The sequence below is a fragment of the Erithacus rubecula genome (assembly GCF_903797595.1).
Source record: "Erithacus rubecula genome assembly, chromosome: 9".
Lineage (NCBI taxonomy): Eukaryota > Metazoa > Chordata > Aves > Passeriformes > Muscicapidae > Erithacus > Erithacus rubecula.
This window is the reverse complement of record NC_136660.1, coordinates 23,869,649-23,889,645: the sequence shown is the minus strand read 5'-3', so window position 1 is coordinate 23,889,645 and position 19,997 is coordinate 23,869,649. Positions and strand designations below refer to the sequence as shown.

The following is a 19,997-nucleotide window of genomic DNA, read 5'->3' as shown; positions in this document are numbered from 1 at the left end:
AGACTCAAGTGCCCATGTCAGTTATTGTCAATTATTCTATCTATAAGGACACGTCAGATACACAAAAGACACTATTCTGACAGCATGACTGCCCTAAAATGATAGCTTTAGCATAATGCACTTGACAATGAAAAAAGCAATAATAGCTATTTTGGGGACAAAAGAAAAATACAATGGATCTGATGACTAAGTGTTCTGGTCCCCAATGTAAAAGCAAAGTAGATCCCTGTCGTATTTAACTTGATTCCTTTGAATTAAACACTTTCATTAAAGTTTCCCACAGTAGCTTTAATATTTAATTATGTATTCCACCAAAGAAAAGAACAAAATCTTTGCAAAGGGATTTTTTGGGCTTTTTTTTTTTTTTTTCTAGTGGTGAAATATTTATCAGCATATCTCTTTGGACAAGTATTTTTATCCCCCAGGCAGGGAAAAAAACTTCCACGTTCAAATCGGTTTCAAAACATTTTATTTTACAGCTTGAAAGTTTTCTATACTTCAGCACCTCATGCCGTGACTTTGTTATTTCACTTGTTAATGAATGGTAATTAAATCTCTTTTGGCTGGAAAGGTTGGAGGGCTCCTGCTGTATTACAAAAACAATTTCTGAAAGTTACAGAAATGCCCGAGTGTCTGGAAATTAAAGCGTAAAGTTTGCCGTGTTTTGAGTGCAGGTTTTAATCGCTAGGAAGGATTTGTGTGGGAGAACAGCGTGTCCCATTGAGCGTGCACAGTCCCCCCAATTGAACAGATATAATTATGTCACTTTGTATCTACCAGAGTAAACACAATAGTGCTCTTAATAATGTACATTGTGGCCACAAACTTCCTTGATCTTCCTAACAACTGTAGCAAACACTGCATAAACCCCATTATACACTACCCACACAGAGAACTGCTACATATGTACATCTAAGTAAAGACTTGTTAATTTTGCACTTGCTCAGCAGGGCTTGAAACATCAGCCTATTAATTTTTCTTCTTTTCTGTATTCTCATTTCTTTCAGGTGCTTTGAGTCAGAAGATAAATGGAGTGCGTGCTTGCAAGTGAGGTAGATAAAAGAGAAATAACTACATATTAAGGCATTTTGTGGTGTTACAGTGCTAAATAGAGACACAATATTGAAGAAGAAATATCTCTACAATCCATTACATCCATGCAGGAGTCTGCTGGCATCAAATGGGCAGATTTGGTGCACAGTTTGTAAAAAGAGCTATGTTAATTCCAATATTAAATGTACAAAATATAAATGCATTATGAAATGTAATACCAGTGTAAAAATGTGTTTTATTATATACAATATACAAAATTTTCCTAAAGGTGATACAGTGATTTCAGTAGATTCTGAATCTCTTTCAAAATTACAGTTTCTCAAACAAGAAACTGGGAACAGGAATGCAACTACATGAGTGCATTCCTAGACTGCAATTTTGGGAATGGGTTTGCTTAAAGGAAGGTCCCCTATGTTGAAGTGAGGTACATCAGTCTTGAGGGGTGGTAATTTCATCCTCATACCAATGCTGGATTGCTCCTTCTCCCTTTAAACAGAAACAAAGAAACAGAAAATTCGTATTTCTTTCTGCAGCCCAGAGATGTTTACAAACTAAGGAAATCTGTGTCCTCCAGAGTTTCTTTGATGCAACCACATATCAAGAGATCATTTAAAAAGTGTTGATTAAAGCCTGATTAGGCTAAACCTCCAAGACTAGGTGTCTGTTTGGATCTAATTACAAAACTACTGATAGGGTTTGGAATTATTAAAAATTGGAAATAAAAGAGCTTTCTTTGTGCTACTCCCCAAAATGGTCAGAGCACCTCATTAGAGCAAGTATGTACATGAGCTCCGTGACTTCAGATTTCTAATCACCATCCTGTTCTAGCTGGAATATGCCTGTATTCAAACAAACAGCTACATACATCAAAGGCACAATGGGGAGGTTTTCTTTCCTTTGTTGAATTTTAATGAATGTATAGTGCTATCTGTCTTCACATGTTAACAAAGTTCCAGTGATAATTGCCCTGTCTGTGACATTTGCAGAAAACTAGCAGTGTGTTGTAGGTGCACTGACAGCCCCAGGGAGCTGCTCCATCTGAGAATCCTGGAGGTCTTGAATGTGATGGCCTTAAGAGGAGGGAATGAGGGTTGGCTAGTTCACCCTCACAAAGTTGGGGAGGTAAGCAGAGCACTACAAAGCCGAAGGGCAATATTCCAAACTCACTGTACTATACCTGGATGCTTCAGAGAGAGGTCCTGAGATACTTAAGGTTAACCAAGTGGAGCTTTATGAAGTTCCAGTTTATAATAACAGCAGAAGTCTCAAGGCTTTATAAAGAAGGTCAGTACTATTATTTCCTTTCACACTCACTGAGATTGAGACACAAATGTGAGTGCAACCACACTTTTACAAAATCTAGCCTTGTCACATGAATATCTTTGCTCAGTCTCCAGTAAGGGGAAAGAAAGCATGTCTGGAATTTTTACTTCTCTATTTGCCCCTAAATAATTGTCAGGATAGGAAGAAGTTCAGAGAAACTGTCAGATGTCTAGTTAAGCATCATTTTCCAAATTTGACCCATACACAGGTAGGAGAACAGTCAAAAGATAGCACAGATGAACTTAACAATGAAAAACATTTATAACTGGTTTTAATTGTATCACTGTATGTCTAATGGATATGACAGCTGACAGCACTAAACACTAAGATTCTGTATTTAGATGGCTTATCCCATCTCACTATTTGGCTTCCAAGTCTGGGGAGAGAAAATGATCCAGAATCCATGCTCACTTTTTCCTCATGCTCCCATGGAGACAACAAACAGATGTGCTCATCAGTATGGAAAATTCTATGCAACTGAATTCTATAATATATTATGCAGAATTAATGTGCAACCAGCCACATGCAAAAGCTCCCAGTTACTATTGACATCCCCCAGTGAGTTATTTTCATATACAGGACTGCTGGATTAGGTCTCTGGTGTGGATTTAAGCTTCATCTTTTCTCACAAATGCTTATCAAGATCAAAATGGGATCCCGGTGCTAGAAGCAACTAGGAAAATAGTGATGCAGGAAGGGTTCAAGAAATTGAAGTTAAAAAAGGAAGAGATAGAAAAAGAATGGCTAACACAACTGGGAAAAGCAACATTCAGAATCAGAGAGCTGAAAAAGAGGATTTCAAATTCACAATCAAAACCTTAAACATTGAATTTTCATTTTTAATACAAAACAAAGTTAAATTCCTGCTGTCACTATATTCCTTCAGCATCACATGCAGAGCTGCATTTATTCAGTACCAAGATGTTAAATCACAACTCAAAGCTATCTTGTGCAAATCAATAAAAGCTTTAGATGATAACTTTGTGTAAGGTTATCTGAGAGTATTAATTCTCTTTCATACCAGGGTAGTCAATAATGTTGTTAATGCTATCGTCCTGTAGGATCCTCTTTTTATTAGCAGAGCCAGCTACATTTATTTCAGACATGATGTTAACATTAGCCAGCAAGATAGAGAATCAAGTCAGTGGTTTTCTGTCAGCTGGGAGTTATAGAAATCTGAGATTGTGTGAATCCAATGGCCCTGGCTCTTTGGCCAGCATCCACGCAGCAGGCACTGCATGTCCAGCCCTGCCTGGGGCAGTAGTGCTGTGGAATGGCTGTGTGGCAGGGAGGAGGAGTTCTTGGGGAAGAACCTGACTGCACAACAGGTTGTCTCTACTGCAGAAAGCCAGAGATGTGTCTTGCACAACTGGCAGGCTGGAGAAGCAGGGCTGCACAAGGTTTTCCCTTGCCAACACAAAGCACAGCCTAGAGACAGCAGAAGTTGCAGTTTTATGCCCAGTTATGCCTCTGTGTTCTTCAAAGCAAGGTGCAGTCCAACAGGCTTGACTGGGGTACAGGGCAATGAGGGGAGAGGAGAGCAAAGCCCAGCAGCACCCCTCAGCTGCCACAAGACAGGAGAGGTGCAAGCCAGGACTGGCAGCAGGGTGCTGCTGCCTTCTGAAGCTGTGGTGGGGCCACAAGTGATGCCAGCCTGCAGAAGCACCACTAACAGTACCTGAATGTGCTTCCAAAACACAGATGTCACAAAGGCACCAATGCTCATCAGACTACAGACATGCCTGCCCAAAAGAACAACCTGACTGCTGCCTCAGTGGCAGGTATTTGTCTTGAACCTATAAACAGTGTATCCAGCACTAAATGACTTCCAACATGAATTTCCTTTCACTATATAACATGTCCCAGTTCAGCCACCATCAACTCACATAGTATTTTTGTTTTATTTTAAAGCAATTATGTCCTTAACAAGCGGAGTCTGTGACAGGAATTACTTCTAGGTGAGATATAACAACAAAATGTGGGTTCATTTTATGAACAGAAAGAGACATGATACCAGAGTCTGAAACAGAAACATCAAATATACTATGGAGGAGACATTTAGCTGCTGGAAACAGATTATCAGGCATTATGGTAGCCTCACATATTGATCCTAAAGCTTCAGAAAGGCCATTAGCATTGCACAATTGTTGCTAATTCCAAACATTAAGGTAACATTATGCAATTTGCAGATGGACAAAAGTCGCTGTTTATCACTGATTATTTTGCTAATTTAGACATCAAGTAGTTTGCTGTCTGAAATGGGATTAAGGAAGAAATTATAAAAGCAACTTTGAATTATGTTCAGCAACAGTAAAGAACTGTTGGCTTCAGTGTGTGAGAAAGGCATAGTCTGAGGATGGAAATGAGTGGAAGGTCAAAGTCTTTCTGTGCATACAGAAAATCTTGGTAAGAGATCACATCACCTGACTGCAGAAATCTAGAAGTTTCTCATTAAATCAAGCCCACTCTCAGCACCCTCAGCAAGTTTTCGAATGACAACAAACTGAATGGGGCAGTTGACTCACCTGAGGGATAGAATGCCATCCAGAGGGATCTGCTTAAGAAGTGGGGCCTTGGGAACCTCTTGAGGTTCCACAAGACCAAGTGCTGGGTGCTGCACCTGAGTCAGGGCAAGCCCTGGCACCAATCCAGGCAGCGGGATGAACACATGGAGAGCAGCCCTGCCCAGAAGGACCTGCGGGTGCTGTGGGTGACAGGCTGGACATGAGCCAGCCATGTGCACTCAGCCCAGAAATCCTGTTGCAATAGGACCAGGGATAAGGGTTTTTATCTAAAAGAAGTTAAATTTTGACTAGATATAAGAAGGGAATTTTCTGTTATGAGGGTGGTGAAAGACTGGCATAAGTTGCCCAGAGAGGTGGGAGATGCCCCATCCCAGAAACATTAAGGGTCAGGTTGGGGGTCTGAGCACCTCACCTGGTTGAAGATGTCCTTGCCCATTGCTGGGGGGTTGGATTAGATGGCTTTTAAATGTCCCTTCCAACCCAAACTGTTCTATAATTCTATGCTTTGATGTCAGAGACAAGACACTAATCTGTGTTCTCTGGGCACCACCTCATTGGTATGAATAATTTAACTGGACTGCAGAACATGTTCAGCAACATCTCTGATGGATGCTCTTGTCCTGGCCATAGATCATGGTAAATCCAGACCAGACTAAAGTAACACGGAGGAAAATTAGCATTCAGGAAAATTAGGCAAGAAAATTGTATCACCTCAGTCAAATTTGGCCACATTCAGATCAAAAGGGTCTAAAACAAAAATCTAGTTTGTGCAGAGAGTTATGTAGACAAAACTGTCGTTTTCTCATACTTCTTCTGTTGCTCCTTTCGTTTCTGAGCCAGATATTTCTTTTTCACTTCCAGAAGCTCATTGTTAAGTCTTTCAATTTCATGTTTGTATTCTTTGCTCTGTGTTTCACACACACTCAGTTCTGAGGACAAAACCTAATAAACAAAACACAAACAAAAGAAATGGGAGATGATGCTTCACTTACACAAAAGTGAGTACTTTTACAAAAACTTTATCCTTTCATATTTGATGATGTAGGACATGATCCTTTTCTACCATAATTATTTTTCCATCTTGATGTTTCATTTGGTCTCACCTTTGCTCACCTAAAAGTGTCTTACAAAATACAGGTTATGCCATTTAGCCATAATACAACATGTAAAATACTCTCCAAGATTTATGGGAATGGCATTAATAGATACATTAGCTCCTAATTTCTGGGACATAAAGCTGGGAAAAAATCCAAAACTAAGGTCTTAATAAATCAGGGAATTATTTGATAATAATGGAGTTTATTCACAGGGATGCACTGTTAAGTGGAGTAATCCACACAGTCAAAGTAGTACCAGGCACTGTAAATATGAATACAAAACCACTTTCATGTGAATCAGTAAAATTTTAAAAAAGGAGGCACATGTATAGTGCACGTTCTTTCTTACAAAAGGTAATAGCTTGACCTGGCACCCCAAAATGACATGCACAACATCAAGCCACAGCACACTGTGCCTGAAATACAAAGTAGTAGTTGACTGCATTAAGGACAAATAAGGACTGTATGGAGAACTTCAAATCACGTTCAGTTTAGCTAAACTTTGGCTTCTATTTTACATTTTCTTCATTGTTTTTCTTCTCCATGGAAAGCTAAGATTTGCATAACAGCCTCTTTGTTTCCTAAGGGCCCATCTGCTCCTGCATTTTTTCCTCATGGTTAGTATAGACGTGATTATGATGCAGTGAACAGGGGATGATGACTTCAACAGAGAGAGGAGCTGCAGAAGTAGATGAACTCCTGGGGAGACTGATCTCTTGTGCAGACAAGAATAAGAGAAGATCAGCTTATTCATAGAATATCACAGAATTCTATCAAAGACTCGTTTTTTAATATTATGCTTTTAAAATTTTCTACAAGATTCTTTTGCAAGCAGGAATTCCTCCCTCTGACTGATGGGGTTAGAACAGGTTCCTGCTGTCATCTCCACAAAATCTGCAAATCTAAATATACATGTACACATGGCAAGAGAAATAACAATAGCTTAAGACTGGATTCTCAGTATATACCCACGAGTTTGTTAAAAAGAAAACAAAATGGTTTTGATTTGCTTCTTAAAGATATTAACAGTTTAAAATAAAGGGAAGGAGAACAAGGTGAATTAAAAGCTGGCAGTACCCCAGAATGCTTGTGCAAAAACCCTACTTACAGCATTGTGCTGCTAATTCATATTGTAATAAGACTTTTCCTCTATTTCAATGAAATAAAGTCGCACAATGTGCAAGAAGAAGTTAGTTTGGTGCCCCGTGCTGTCCCTTGAGGAGATGCTGTGATAGCCTGGCTCTGCTGGTCTAACAGCAGGGGCAGGCACCCTGTGCACTGCAGATGTCCTGCAGATGTCCTGCAGATGTCCTGCAGATGTCCTGCAGATGTCCTGCAGATGTCCTGCAGATGTCCTGCAGATGTCCTGCAGCCCTCCCAGGCCCCCCTACCTTGATCTGCTTGGTCTTGTCGCGCAGGGTGTTGCGGAACTGCTGCAGCTGCTCGGCGGCCTCGGGGCCGGGCTGCCGGGCCAGCGCGCGCCTCAGCTCCACGTACAGCTTCTCCTTCTCCTGAGCAACACACAAGGGCAGCACAGCTCTTACTCAGCCTCTGTGGCAGCAGCACAGCCTGAGTGGAAATCAACCTCGCTGAAAATTGCTGCTCAGGCAGGAAGGTGTTTGGAGAAACAAATCTGCCTGTGTGTCAGGCTTCCCTCACTAGCCATAAGGTATTTAAAGTTGTTGTGATGGCAATGGGAGAGCTCATTAAGGTAAACATGCAGCTACTTCAAACCACGAATGAAATGCTCCTGAACACCATCACCAGCAAGCACTTCTACCTCAGCAGTTACTGAAAGAGTAGCCAGGGCAGGGAAATTAAACACTAGAAACTGTGCTTATTGCAATCTTTCTTCTTATGAGTCACATTGCCTTACATTAAGGATCAGAGCTTCACCCAACAGGATGTGAGCTGGCAATAGAAATGTCAGCAAAGGTCTGCACAAAAGAGTAACTTCTTCCAAAGAAAATCCTACAAAGCACATGTACACACACACACACACATAGATTTATATATATATAACCTTTCAGTTTAACTGCTAGGGCTCTGGGAGAGGGAAAGAAATTATAAACAGCAACAATTATGACTAGCACAATTACCAAGTAATTTTTCTTTGTCATGTCTCTCCTCATCCTTTATGTTGGAACAGCAGTACTTGTGGGAGTTGGATATTGCTATGCCTGAAAAGAAACCACATCATGGACCCACTTACAGCTTTCTGTACTGAAATGCTGCTTTTTTTTGACAGTGTACATTAGTCCAAGGAATAAAGCTCTGAAAAAAGCCACTTTCTTAGTTTGCACGTTACAATAGTTTTACTATCTACCCTGAAAAACTAAGATCATTGAATAATATTATTTAGTAAGATCACATCCTTTTCTGGTACATTGAAAACTGGAATTAAAAAGGACACTAGCAGACAAAAGATGCAACTGAGGAAGACAAAAATGCCAAGAAGAAGGTAGGATAGGTGATTATTTACACTGCATTTAACTGTCTTTTTTAAAAGCTCTCTCTACAATTCTTACCATAGAATTTGTATGTTGATCTAGGAAATGGTACCATCAAATCATCTAGAATTGTTACATTTGGTCTTTCCCTGTGGCTGAGACAGGGTTTGCCAAAGTGGTTTGCTATTTTGAAGATGAAAAATTTTCGGCGGCCAGTCTTCAAGAGCATAAGGAGTCTGGAGTTTTTAGACCTCATAATTTTCTGAAAACTATGCACCACAACAGTCACAAGTTGGGACCCAAAATGGAATCACTTCAAATCCTGCCTTACTTCTGCAAGCATTGTCCTTAAACTCTGCAGATCACTGAGGAAGAGTTCCTTATAAATGAAATTGTTCACAGTTCTTCTCTGGAAAAATCAAATCCTCCTGAGTCTCAGACTGATGTTTTCATAGCAGCAAATACTAAATTGGTAATTCAATCTGAGTAGAGAGTTATTATGCCACTTCATAGTGGTATTTCCACTACCAGCTTTTCCTTCTGAGGAAGGAAGATCTTACTGCAAGGTAAAAAGAACAGAAAAAGAAAAATCCACCTTGTCAAAATCTGGCCAGTCAATATTAACATTTCAACCCTGAATGTATCATATATTCATATTTTTTAACAGTGTAATGGTAATTTGGATAAATATGACTCAATCGATAGATTGAAGGTCTTGAGTGCAATTGTTTTCCATTTTTTCTCTCCCTACCCTCTACAACAGCCAACCAAGCTCTTCAAACGCTGTGCAATGGTGTGTATAATAACCTCATTTAGAGACAAAGCATGCAATTCTATTGTAAGGAGAATCTATTTTATGCAGCAGAGACTCATTAGGTGTCCAATGTATATTGTATCCATAACCCAAAAGAGGCAGAACCAGATGTCTTATAATGTTTATCCTGTCCTTTGCTAAGCACTGTCCATCTCTTTTACATCTGGTCAATTAATTTGTCACTGGATTAGAGGCACCGTATGTCAGCAAAACATGAAAAGAAAACCCTGGATACTTCTTTCCTCCTCAGCAGAAGCTTGTATCCACAGGTTGCACAGAAATTTCTACAAAATTTCACAGAATTTTCTACAATTTCTGAAATTTTACCCCAGGATCTGACACATAAATTAAAAAGAAATAAATTAATTTCAATTAATTTGAAAATAGCAATCACAAGAGTAACTCTATGTGAGTCACAAGGTGCATGTGCAGGTGCTTCCATCTCTACACATAACAAATAAGAAATTAGCAAAAAAAACCATATCAGCACAAATTCATAAAGAAAAACTGTTTTCTGTTATAGATAAAGTGAATCCATTATGACCAGGTTTCTTTGGCCTCCCCTCACATTTCCCTCCATCCTCACACCAGGTTGCCACCCCAACACACATTTTACCACAGTTCTGGGGTTTTGATATCAAGGAACTTAGAGTCACAAAGACACTGCAAAGCACAACTCTTCTTCTTGAGGTGAAGGAAGATCCATCATATTTCTGTAAATCCACACTGCTAAGCCTTCACTGGTAAGAGTAATGCACCTGTGTTCAGATCAGGTCTAGGACAGTAACAAAGCTTTTTACATGATCCTTCCACCCCAAAATTCCCATCAGATATTTGACTGTAGGACTGAGCCCACAACATCAATGAGCTTCAGTGGTTTATGACACAAAATAAGCCAAGATGATGGTGGAGAGATGATGGCACATTTATTTTGTGTATGTAGGGCACGCTGGGACACTCAGGCTGAGGATTACAGTTAAATTTCAGGCATTCCAAAGAGAATTTCAGCACCTCTGGGGATACCTGCTGTAAAAATTCTGCAAATAAAATTGCACATTATTTTTAGAACAGCCCTTCCTGTCTTAGATTTGTTTCCCAGGGGATCTCTGAGGAGCTCACAGGTCTGTCTGTAGGCCCAGCTATGACAGCAATTTTCTTCATCCCTAAGTCTCTCACCCACTAATTTGGAGAGGGAGGTGGGCAAGTAAGTGGTGCTTTCCCCTAAATTTAACCAGGTGCTGTCTCAGCTATATTCTGTGGTTCTCCTGGACTGCTTGCTCTACAGCAAACTAAGAATTTTTTTTTTTTTTTTTTCTGCAGAAGACTGGCTAGCATTTGGCAAATTTCAGTTGAATGTCCAGGATTAGGAGGTCACAAATTGGCTCTATGTTCAGCAAGAAGAATCACTTTTTGCAGCAAGATCCTACTTCAAAAGAAGCTATTGCTGCTGACCAGCACAGCCCCATTTGCTTTTCCATGTGAGAAGGACCATCAGTACCACCAGACACACTCCCAAAGTGACAGAAAGGCATTCACAGCCATTGACAGGGAGTGGGAAACACTCACCAGTCCCAGGCTGGAATAGAGCTGTAAAGATGTGACCCCATTTTGTGTCATCCTGTCCCTTACTATGACACCAGGAAATGGCATATTTTGTTAGTTAGCCCAGGCTTGTTTTCTGAACCAGAGAGGATGAATGACCATACAGTTAATGAAGATATATTCACAACAGAAATAGGCCCTGCAGTCCCAGCTTCCTCATTTTTATCAGCTTCTTTCCAAATAGATAATTCAACAAATTTACCTGCCATAGCAGCATCCCAAGAGTCTTCTCCAGCAGACCCACAAAAATCCTATTATGCACCAAAAGCTTTCTATCACATTAATTACAAAAAAAAAAAAAAAAAAATAAAAAAAAAATCCAAAAGACTTTGCATCAAAGTAAATTTAACTTATGTCAGTTCCTGTCTCCAGGAACTGAGCTAAAGAAAAAACTCAACAAGACAAAGATGTAGTGCAGAAGTCTGCAATGTAGTGTATGGCAGCAGTCCCTAAAACATTCAACCTAAATAAAAATTCTTATTTTAATTAGTAAGGTGGAGAAAGCAATACAGTAACTGTGCAAGCACTCTGCAGTTCCTCATGGCTTTGCTGGGGATAACAAGTCAGTCAATGTGCCACAGGGAGTTTCTTGTTTATTGGCACTATAACCTAAATGTCAGTGCTGTGCTGAACTCCAGAGGCATTTTGTTTATGATGCCATGCAGCAGCAGAGCATCCTTAGGGGTGGTGATTCCTCTTCATAAGTGTTAAACAGGACACAGAAATCTGGATTAAATACATATACAGACTACATATCTAGTCATAGTCATTTTAGCTGTATAAGCCCTACATTTATTTGTTACTGTGTATATCTAGCAGTAGTTGTTGGCTCAGGACATCTATCTTTAAAAGTTTTATGAGGTAAAGAAAAGAAATTAGCATATGGTGACCTTCACAAATTTTATAATAACAGAAGAAAGTTGCCTCCAGCACTATGAGAAATGTGCAGTATAAACTTTCTCAACAAACACTTTCCAAAAGCTCCTGCTCTTTCCTGTCTATTCCACATCCATCAGCAAACACTCTTGCAAAGATGTAGCTCCCTAGAAGAGCTCCTGGTTTCATTATCACCTAGACACTTCATTAACTATCCAATGTGAGGTTTTTTATTGGATAAATTAATTATGTTTGAAAGAGGACACTGAGGGCTTTTCACAGTGAGGCAACACTAACATGCTGCATTAGGTATTTTGGGTTTTCTTGTGAAAACCACCAGCTTGAAGGAAATAATGGGTTAATCTCATCTTTGGTGAAAATTGCACCACTCAAACTTGTCTTGCAACTTATTTCTCCAGTTGATAATAATGCTTCTCAAAAGTAAATCTGTTTCCTTTGGCACAGAGCAAGCTGCACCAAATTGACTGACATTTTCAAAACACTTAATGAGAGGAAAAAACACCTTGGAGCACCTTGTAAGGTCATCACCCTTGACTGTTTTTTTCAATAGCAAGAGCTGAATGCTGCAGTATCACCTTATTCCAGGAAAAACAAAGTATGAACATTTCCACCTGGAGTGCAACTGCAACTTATTTTTATTATTATTGCTAGGAACTATTGCTATCAGATCTTCCCTGATAAGACTGTAGCAAAACAACTTTTTTCCCAATGAACAAACAAATAACTTACACATACTCCTCTCCTTTCAACTTCTGAACTCTGAGACACAAGGTTAACATTCTATCCAAAGAAAATGTCATGGATGTGTCTTGCTGAAATAACAGCTTTTTACTATTGATATTGCACAGGAGTTTATAAACTTAATAATCAGAGTAGCTCATTTAATCATAATGTTTCTACTTTATATTGCAGAAGATTATCAATTAATTATCTCCTGTTCTATATGTCTGAGCAGAAACACACACACATACACACATGAAAGGGAGCAGTTCCTTGAAGGTGAGAATTACCCCTGACATGACATGGATTGATGTAAATATTCCAGCTATTTTCACAGTGCCTGCAGCTTGACAGTTGAGTTAGAGAGCTCTAAACAAACCTATGTTTCACATTCTAGTAGCAGCTTGTCTTAAAGTGACCTGGAGGAGATCAGAGGCTGATAAAAATCTTATCAACAAGGTTTCTGTGAATAAGTCCACAAAGAAAATTATAGGGAACCTTTTACTGTATAATAATTACTTTATACAAAGTTCAAAGAAAAAAAACTTGTCTCTTCTTCAGATCTAGACTATTTGACTTACAATCTCTGTATTTTAATGTCAGTGTAACAGCATGTATTTTAGCTATTCAATAGCCATTTAGATTTTTAAAATTTTAGATTAACCAAAGAAGAATTATCACAGCTCTGTTGATAATGATTATCTGTTTCTGCAGGTGACAGCTTGGGATGAGGACTCCCAGTAGACCCAGCTTCTGTTCTCACCTCAGACTGATGTGACAGATGACCTTGAAAGGTCAGAGAGATTGCAGAGCTCCTTCTAGAAACATCTATTTTTAAGCTAGGCACCTACATCTCTTTAGTCACCTGCTTGACTTAGATCTTTAGATTTCCCTGAAAGATGAAAGCACTTTGCTTCAAGTCCTTCGGTGTTCTGGAACTGCTGCCTCTGAACAGCTATCTCAAAGTCAAGCCACCACTTAAATCTACAATACCTGTCCAACAAGGCAGGAAAGCCTACATACATCTTTTTGACAGGACAGCAGAGCTCCCCTGCATACGTCAAGCACTTCAGGGAAGAAAGACTGGTCTCCTGTTACACTTTGGAGCCTATTAAGAAATAACAGTACATCTGAGAAACACACAGCAATTCTGAAATCATGAAAGTTTTAATGCATGGCTTCCTTCAGACTCACTGTAATTACAGCTGAGCCTCAGCTATTCTTCAAGGAGTACTGTTTCAGCTCCCCTTGCCTGCTTCTTAAAATTCAAAGAAACAGAAATAGGACTAAAGGAAGGGGAAAGACAATGAATCCTAAGGTCCATGTAAAGACAACTGCTTTGGTCAAGTGTCCCATCTCCTGTTTAAGATTACTGCTGTATCTTCCTAGACAGGCATGGGAAGCCTTGAGCTCTGAGCCTCCAAGAGATGCAGCAGTTGGTTGACTGATGCATCCTACTTGGCAGAGGCTCTCCCTGATGAGGTTCATGGCTCCTGTGCACTCAGGAGCACATCTCTGGATGTCTCAAGAGAAGAGTGGAGAAATGGAGCTCTTTCTACATCTGTTTGTGTCCTCCATTTTAAGCCAGCCTTCTAAAAAAAACCCCAACCAGCCACAGTGACTCTGCCTGTCTTCCTCTAACAGCTGCAAAACAGCCTTAGCTGCAGGATCTTTCTGCATGTGTTCCCTCAACAACAGCACTATTCACAGTAAGAATGACAATAAGAGAAGAGAAATAGAACAAATCTAGTCTGTCCCTGTGGGATGACTTTTTTTGTGGGGTTTTTCTGTTGTTGCAACTGTCATACAAGATGATAACCTATCACTGACTGGGATGCTGTAGATTGTCCACATCTTGCTGCTGAGGGAAGAGCAAGACACCCCTTACCTTAACACAAGAACACCTGCCAGAAGATGAATACTAAAGATGTACCTCTAGCTCTGGGCCACCCTATAGAATATGGGTTCTGAATTTATTGCTGCACTGCTGCTGCACTCCTCCAGTATTTCAGCTTCTCTAGCAGATTCTGGATGGCTGACAGTCAGTATTGGATTGCTCCAGCACTGCAAAGTCTGTGTGCTGCAATGTATTCAGTCAGCACAGCGAGTCATTTATTTTCCCTTAACAAGATAACTGGTTGATTAATATACTTTACCCTGGGGTGCACAGCAGATTTATTTCCTTTTCAGATACATGCTGAACACAGGAATGAGGAGTAAACAAGGCTGTTTTCAGTTATTTTTTATTTACTGGAACAATTCCTGAACTTTTAATCCAAGCTTTATTCCAGCAAACTAATGTGGAAGTTAAGGGCAATTCTGACTATGAACTTTAGGATTGGGTCATTTTACAAAATATTTTCTAATGCTACAAGGTATCTATGCTCAGGATTCTGGGTTCAAACCAAACATAAAGTATTTTAATAAAATACTTTTTTGATCACTGTCTCTGTTTTGCTGATGCAGATTACAGATGACAGTTCTGTGTCTTAGGTTCTTATATGGCATCCATGTTTCAGTATCTGAATAATAACAAATCTTTATTGTACACACGCTGAAGAACTGCTTCCAGCCAGAGCAGTGGTCCTCTTCTCATTCTACAAGAATTCTGAACATAAAGAGTTATTACATGAATTACCAAAGCTCACTAAAACTCCTCGAAGACACACAGGAATGAAACTCAGTCCCCCCAGGACCACCATGCTGGTGGTTGTGTCAATACACCTGCTCCTTGCTTTTCAGAAATAGCAGGCCTGTACTACAGCAGGAGGCTACAAATGTGGGAGAAAACTCACAATAAGCCATAGCATACCTGAAGACAACAACCCCTTCAGGCATGCCAAACTTCATGGACTGGGATTACATGTATTAGAATGCAGGACACAAAACTGTGCTTGACACTCATCTGTGAAGGATAGTACTTGTGTAATTAAAATAATCTTGCATGATGAGGAGGGATGGCATCTGATGACCCACTGATGAGTTCTCTTTCTAGCTCAAACTCAACTAAATATATCAATTCTTTTAAAAAACCTGTAAAATATATTCAGCATTCATGTATATTTGTCACCTATAAACCCTAAGGGATTTTTCTTCTGCCTACAACTTCCTCAGCTTTGTAAATGACATCTGAATATTTCTGACCAAAACATGCTTAGATGAGCTAAAAATGGTGCAGATCCCCAGAAGTTATTTTCTCAAATAAACTTGCACCTTGCTTCTGTCCAAAACCATTTATCATTGGAAATAAGTTTTGTTTATGAGGACAGGGTAGTTTCACAAAGAGTCAGTAAAAATTATCTCTTCCACTAAGAAAACTGTTCACCAAAAGTATTTTGTTTGTTCACTAGGTAATCTGCTTTGCTTCCCATTTCTCAGTGCCAGAAATATTTGCACTATTTTTATTGGAAAATTATTTTCTCACCCTAAAGAGCAGCCAATTATCTTCACCTGGTGACATTAAAGTGTTCAGCATACTTCCTCTCCATTTTTTCAAAACTCTGTTTAAACAAACATGCCAAAAAAAAAGGCTATTTTTCTGGAAAGACTATTCTCTTCCACTTGAATTGCAATATATGTGGGAGGAGGGAAAGAATCTAAATGTCAGTGTGTTTTTAAGAGCAGTTTCTCATGCAGTAAATTTCTATAGCATAGAACATCTTCTAATTCTAGATGGACTGAGATTAGAAGGTCTAAAATAAACTAATGCGCCAAGAAGTGTACTGGAAATATGCAGAAATAGAAATCAACTCCTTTCTGAGGAGAGCTAGGGCAAGAACTGAACATTCCTCAGATATCTACTGAATTATTAAAGCTTACACAAAACTTTCAGGTAGATATGTAGACTCTCAAGAGACCTTCACCCAGGTGACTCATACCTTTCATGTTTTTGAGATGTGATTCCTTACTACATCATCACAGGATTGCATACGAGCCCTGGTAAATTGCAGCAGGATTTAACACAATTATCCTACAATTGGCTTAGTGTGAGTGGTTCTGCCCTACTCACAGAAACCTACTAGCTACACAATCCATTTTTTTAAAAATTAAATAATTAAAATAATTGGGAAAAATTATCAGTGTCAGAACAAAAGACACTAGAGATATTCTAAAATGATGGGAAAATCATCATGCCATGCATAGAATCACTAAAATACATTAATCCTTCAATTTAAAACCAATATCAAATACAAAACATCTCCAAAGTTAAAATCCTTACTCAAAGTCCTAGTTAAGCAATGAACCTTGCAAACACAATGAAAAGAAGATTAAAAAATGCCACAAGAAGGAAAGAATTTAAGAGTAGTCCTAAAGGATAACTTGATGCATTAGATACCTCCATATGTCACTTCATTCTGCATTGGAGATTCCAGTTCAAATAAGTTTCAATGCTTTGGATTGAAATTATTTTAATAGCAGCAATTCAGTAGACTGTTATGCATCAAAATATTGAGTGGTAATGAGATATTTTTTTATCCATCACAAGTTTGAACTGGGTTGCAGCCAGAGTTCATGGTCACACATTATTTTTTCATCTGAAAAAAGAACAGAGCTTGTCTTTGGAGTCTAAATAAAGACTATCCTTACAGTGTGCCTTTGACACAGCCTAATTCTGCACGACACTGGGGAAGTAAACTTTTCTTTATGATTCATATCCAGCTGAAAGCCAGAAAGTAAATGTTAGGCCTGAGTCCTTATGGTATTTCCCATTTCTCTATTTCAATGCAAATCCCTTGAAATTCCAGTCACCAACTTAGAACTGCAGTCATAACCTCAACCTCACGTTCCACCAGGAGTTTTTGTCTCTTGTTTCCTTAAGGTACATAGCACCACTTGAGTTTTTTTATAAGGGTAGGAGAGCATTTTCCTGCCTTCCACCCCCCGTCACACTATTCCAACAGGAACCACTTGATTAGTGGCTAGAAGTTTTGGCAGCTCAGCTTTCTCAGTCAGAATCATAGAACACCATGGTAGAAATAAACCTCAAGATTCATCATTTCCATTTGCTTATATTGATGACCAATATACATCTATGAGAGCAAACATTAAATTAAATTTGTTTTCCCTTTATGGGACCACTCATGCAAGGGACTTTGGGATTAGATCTTAAATTGACACCTTTTAAATCTCTGAATCATAGAATAGAAGATTGCAAGGTGACCTCAAGGATCATCTAGTCCAGCTTTTCTCAGCAAAAGCACCATTTACACAAGATGGCCCAGTACCCTGTCCAGATGGATCTTTAAAGGTCCAGCATATGAAAATGCAGCACTTCCCTGGGGAAATTATTGCCATGCTTTCCAACTGTTCTTGTTGTTAACAACTTTCCTCTTGTGTCCAATCAGATTTCCACAGGAATTCTGTACCTATTACCTCCATCTTTGCCATGTGATTCCTTGTAAAGAGAAAATCTCCATCTTCTTTTTAACCACCCTTCAAATACTGAATCATGGTTATAAGGTCTCACCTCAGCCTTGTTTCCTCAAAGCCAAACAAATACAGTAGTTTCAGACTTTCCTCCTATGGCAAGCTTCCCAGTCCTTTGATCATCTTTGTGGCCCTCTTTTGGACCCACTCCATCCTGTCCATCTTTTTTATACAGCAGGGACCAAAACTGAACACAGAATTCCACATGTGGCCTGACAAGTCCTGAGTAGGGTGGAATAACCTCAGCTAGTGATGCTCTTTTGACATAACCCAGCACCCTGCTGCCCTTCTTTGCTGCAGCAGCAAAATGTTCATTCCTATTGAGCTTGTTTTCCACCAGGATGCCCAGGTCCCTTTCCAGAGAGCTGCTCCCTAGCCAGGTAGATCCCAGCCTGTCCTGCACAGGATTCAATCCTCCTGGATTGATTTTCCCAGCTGTAAGACCTCACACTTACTTGTCCTTGCTGAACTTCACTCTTATAAAGCATTGTTGCTATTTCACTTCTCCTATCTAACAGTGGGCCAGTATTTTCTGTTTCTGCTTGTTGTTTACATACCTGAAGAGTTCTTCCTTGTAGTTTTTGCAAATCTGGCCAATTTCAGTTCAGTTAGTGGTGCAATTCCTTTGTGCTGATATGTTTATGCCAGCTACTGCCTATGCAATTAGATGCAATTTTAAAGGAAAGTCTTCTGCCATTCAAGAGCTGGCATAAGCTAAATCAGAAAAGACTTTTTTTGCTGGTAGAAATGGGGCTTTCAAGCGTAGAAAAGGCCTAGAGCTCAATATAGTCACCCCTTTAATTGAGGGCTGAGAGAACTGCTAGCTTGAGCTCCAAGATAGGGTATTAATCCAGTGCTTCCAGAGGAAGTCAAATCCTCCAGGAAACAGAGATAGAAAAGCACCAATTCCTACTACACTATAAAAAGCTAAAAAGAAATTTTCCCTTTTCATTTTTGGATGGAAAATCCCTTCAAAAGGCTGACTTCATATATAAATGATAAAGGAGCAGTAAAGAAAGGATTGCATTTTGGCAGTGGATTTTGCAGTTCACCTGTAAGTTTCAGTGCATACAAAGCACTCTCCCAAGCTACCTCTGCTGAAATCTCTCTAAAGACAAGATGACAGAGAAACAATAATGGGCAGGTCAAAAGAGACTTTTAGGAATTCCACAGTCATTAGTTTCCTGAAGTGAATTGCAGTTATTTTTTATGAAAATAGACAATTCCCCCAAAAATCCCCAGCTCAGACTCTGTACCCTACCTGTGATGTGCAAGTAGGTTATACTCTAAAATCCAAGTAGAATCTACACTGGGCACTAAAAACAAATTAATGCCAAATTTGAGAGGGTAAAATAAATCTCAGCCATTTTGAAGATGTAAAGATAACATCTAAGATAAAACTTATCTGGGCCTTAAGAATACCAAAATGAAGACAGGGGATAGGAGAGCTCTTATTTTTCCTAGCAGGTTGTCAGATGTGGAATGCTCTTACTCAGTGTTTGAGCACATATTTCTCTTATGTGGAAGCTCCTTGAGCACTGTGAGAGGAGTGAAGAATTTAGCAGAAGCATGCCTCATGAAACTCCCTGGCTAAAGGAAGAAATTATTTTCAGAAGGACTAGGCTCCCATAAACTGGGCTGGAAAAGACCCCATGAGATTTTAAAAAAAGAAAAAAAAAAGAAAAAAAAAAAAAAAGAAAAAATATGTATTTTATATAACAAATGCATAACAAATACAGGGAAGCAAATCCTCAAGCTTTTTCATCTCATGGGAGAAAACTTATTTCAATAGTTGCCAACCTGCACAAACCCACATGGTAACACACTGTTCTAAAGCAGATTTCTTTATGAAACTATAGTACCAGCTCTGAGAAATAAAGATGGTTATGTATATGTTCAAACACTATAGCAACGAGCACCTCAAACTGGATAGAACAGCTCTACTACCAAGTTAGCACAAATAAAATAAAACATCTGCCTATTTTGAGTGTTTCGTTATGGAATTGAGTCATGTCTCTAATATATTCATTCACACACCAGTACAAGAATGGAAATTATTTTATTCCCTTTTTACCTAATGTGAGGCATG

General features: G+C 39.2%; 1 protein-coding gene across 1 annotated transcript in view; it reads right to left on the bottom strand.

Moving 5' to 3' along the window:
- Positions 1–1,263: 1,263 nt before the first annotated feature.
- Positions 1,264–19,997, bottom strand: part of CFAP58 (cilia and flagella associated protein 58) — a 56,385-nt gene continuing 37,651 nt past the window's right edge. Inside the window, exons 16-18 of the mRNA XM_079312067.1 lie at positions 7,390–7,509; positions 5,710–5,843; positions 1,264–1,539 (exon numbers count right to left, since the gene is read on the bottom strand). Of these exons, the coding sequence (XP_079168193.1) occupies positions 1,419–1,539; positions 5,710–5,843; positions 7,390–7,509 (375 nt within the window). The 3' untranslated portion in view covers positions 1,264–1,418. The remainder of the gene's footprint in view (positions 1,540–5,709; positions 5,844–7,389; positions 7,510–19,997) is intronic.